The sequence below is a fragment of the Corylus avellana genome, chromosome 5, assembly GCF_965113065.1.
Source record: "Corylus avellana chromosome 5, dhCorAvel1.hap1.2, whole genome shotgun sequence".
NCBI lineage: Eukaryota > Viridiplantae > Streptophyta > Magnoliopsida > Fagales > Betulaceae > Corylus > Corylus avellana.
This window is the reverse complement of record NC_142494.1, coordinates 9,417,604-9,421,198: the sequence shown is the minus strand read 5'-3', so window position 1 is coordinate 9,421,198 and position 3,595 is coordinate 9,417,604. Positions and strand designations below refer to the sequence as shown.

Here is a 3,595-nt window from a genome sequence, read left to right as displayed (position 1 = left end):
AATTCTTCATCAAATTCAAACCCCACATTATATAATATTTCTATCTTTCTTCCCTTTTAACCCCCTCCTCCTGCTCGAGAGTATGATTTAACATGGTATTAGATTAAAGACACTTATTAGTTCTTGAATTTTGTTTTTCTCATTCATAGGGGCATTCAAGTAGCAATTTATTCGCATAGGTGAGACTCGGGTGTCTTTTCACCGAACAGTCATTTCACATGAGTTACTCGTTGTTTTTGCACGTATAAAAATGTCATATATCACACTTTGCTAATGTGGCACTACTAATGAGTTTTCTGTTGCTCAAACTATTAGTGCATTTAGAAGAATAAATTTGTCTAAAAAATTTATTTTTAAAAATAAAGACAATATCATCATCTTAAATGCGCTAAATAAATGAACTGAAAATGATCCATTTCATGTAAAAATGCCTATTAATGGACATGATATATATTTTAGGGGACAGGCTTACCTGCGGTAGACAAAACTACCGCATATCTGCGGTAGTTTTGTCGGAAGGCTGGGATTTTAAGTTGGGCTTTTTTAACTCCAAAGGCTAACGTGAACTTTAAAAAAAAAAAAATGCCGTCAAAAACAAACATTTTGGCCGTGAACACCCATCCAAACAAAAAACCCGAACATGTAAAAGATTTAAAGCGATGAAATCCAAACAAAAAACCCACTTGATCTGCTTGTTAATCGTAGCCTCACACTCGTTGGAGTAGTTCTTGGGAGAAAGCGAGAGGTGAGGGACGGTGGGATGAAATCGAGCTCCTTCTTGGCCTCCTCGAAGGGCTGGAACACGACGCGTGTGGGCGGAAGGTCGTTCGGACCCTTTGACCCATCCAATACTTTTTCTACCCAAATCCTTGGTTTTGGGTAGAAAAAGAAAACAAATCTGGTCGGTTTTGGGTAGAAAAAGAAAAAGAGAGAAAATAATGCAAAAGAAAACAGAGAAAATAATGTAGAAAATAATCAACCTTTGGAGGAGATATGCTGCTGGTAGAGGTTCAATCCTAGCTCCTTGACCAAGATCCTCAGCCCTGGTGGCTACTACAGCCAATGAAGCGCTGGTTTTGGGTATGGTGAGAAAAAAGAGAGGGAGACGGTTTGGGTAAAAAAAAAAAAAAAATTGAAGTTAACGGAATATTTTACGGCTTTTTTTTTTTTTTAATTCCACGTTAGCCTTTTGGGTTTAAAAAACTCTAACTTAAAATCCCAGCCTTCCAACAAAACTACCGCAGATATGCGGTAGTTTTGTCTACTGTAGGTAAGCCTGTCCCATATTTTAGAGTCCTGATTAGCAGCACGCGTCGTGCGTGGCATGGGCATGAGTGCAAAATTTTTTTTTTTTTTTTTTGTTAAAAAAAATTTTTTTGGCATGCCGCGTGTTATATTACATTACCCTATATTTTAAGTGATTTATTTTATTCTATTCATTAATTATTGAGTCAACGACTCTTTTGTTGAACCCTTGAAAAATAAAAAGAGAGCTGCTGCCATACGGTTGTGGCAGAAAACATGGGTTTTCTGCCCACCAATCACAACATGACACATCAACATTTTAAGAAAAATGCAAAAACTTAAAATGAGAACAAAACACCAAAAAAAAAAAAAAAATGAGGACAAAAATGAGGAACCACCAGCCCCATCTGGGTGGCCGCGCGGCCACCCCCAGGCCACGGGGTGGTCGGCGCAACCAACCCATGGCCACGGGGTGGCTCGCAGGCCACCCCAGATCTGGCTGGGGTGGCCTACGTCGCCACCCCCAGGCCACGGGGTGGCCCGCGCGGCCACTCCCAGGCCACGAGGTGGCCCGCGCGGCCACTCCTAGGCCATGGGGTGGCTCGCAGGCCACCCCAGATCTGGCTGGGGTGGGCCCGTGCGGCCACTCCCAGGCCACGGGGTGGCCGCGCCGTGGTGGCTGGGGTGGCTATGGGCCACCCCTAAGGGGCGGAAGCGGAAGCGGCGTTTTCGGGGCGGCGGCTTCAGGCTGAGGTGGGCGGCAGGTCAATGTGGGAGGAATAATATGTTGTTTTGTTCTCATTTTGAGTTTATGTGCTAAGCTGAGGTGTCAGCTTGTGAGTGGTGGCAGAAAACCCCCCTTTTTGCCTTCCAATTGAAGTTATTCCCAAATAAAAAACGTGCTGTCACCGAATCTACTACTTTCCTCTCTTTCAGCTCTCAGTTGCGGCCTCTGTGCATCACAACTGCCGCTCTCTTCCATTTCCACACAATGTCGGACTGTCTCCCAAACGAGGTTATCGCCGACATCCTCTCACGACTGCCGGTGAAGTCGCTCATGAGATTCAGGTGCGTTTCAAAGGCATGGTGCTCTCTAATCTCCAATCCCCACTTCATCTCCACCCACCTCAATCGTTCTCTTTCCAACTCTCAACACCCACCTTACGTTTTCCTCAGCCACCACGACAACAAACCCAGCTATGAAGACGCCATACACACCCTCATGCTGTATCTCGATCGAGAAATAGAACAGAAACCGGATTTCCTTGAATACCCATCACATTCCATAGAATTGCGTGGTATACAGCAAAGCATGAACTATTTCTTGCACTTAGTGGGTTCATCTAACGGCCTACTTTGTCTTGCCAATTTGACTTTCAATAAGGAGAGAGGGTTGTGTGTTCTCTGGAACCCCTCTATTCAAAAAGCCATTTCCCTTCCGATGCCCAATATTGGATTTCGCGGTTCGTTAAACCAGTCTGTTGGGTTTGGGTATGATCCCATGACCGATGATTACAAATTGGTGAGGCTTGTGTACCTCCCAGCCATTGATTATTTTGATTTATACGTTGTTCCACCTCTGGTTGAGATTTATACGCTTCGAACTGGCATATGGCGCTCTATTACGGCCCCCGCTCCTCCCTACCTCATGAATAGGTGGTCCTCATCAGTTTTCGTGAATGGAGCACTCCACTGGCCCGCACACACTTCACAGCGCCAGGGCGCCTTTCTCAATGCGATCGTGTGGTTTAATATGAAGGATGAGGCCTTTGGTGAGATGGGTATGCCTAAGAGTTTACAAGGGCGGAAAGGCTTGAACGTTACTGTGGGGCTAGTTGATGGGTTGCTTGCTTTTGTAGAGAGGGAGAGATCGTTATTGTGGCAATATCGTAATGAGGTGTCTCACGCCGTGTGGGTGATGAAAGAGTATGGAGTAGCAGAATCTTGGACCAAGCTGTTTGATGTTCGTATTGGGAGATTTGACAGGGTGGTAGGCTTAACAAAGAGTGGTGAAGTTCTAGTGCACAAGGCTGGAAGCTGTGGAAGGTTGTTTTCTTTCGGACCAAGTAGCCAAGGATATTTAGATCTTCCCATTTGTGGCCCTATGGAGATTTATTTAGATACTTATGTGGAGAGCCTTGTTCTACTGAATGTAGAAGACCAAGTTCCGGGGTGACAGGGGAATTCGTCTGGTGGTAATAAGCGCACAAAGAAAAGCTAGTAAACGCGAGGTACTTGATGCTAGCTCCACATTGTACTTTTAAGAAGTTTTACAGTAGAAGTAAAAACTGCAGTTTCCAATTTGCATACCCCTTTATAAATCCCAATAAATTTCTAATCAATTTGCTGG

At 44.5% G+C, this 3,595-nt stretch overlaps 1 protein-coding gene across 1 annotated transcript; it reads left to right on the top strand.

Annotated features, from left to right (window-relative positions):
- Nucleotides 1-287: 287 nt before the first annotated feature.
- Nucleotides 288-3,595, top strand: LOC132181009 (F-box/kelch-repeat protein At3g06240). The gene is made up of 2 exons (XM_059594047.2): nucleotides 288-314; nucleotides 2,261-3,595. The coding sequence occupies exons 1-2, from the start codon at nucleotides 288-290 to the stop codon at nucleotides 3,419-3,421; spliced, it is 1,188 nt and encodes a 395-aa protein (XP_059450030.2). The 3' UTR covers nucleotides 3,422-3,595.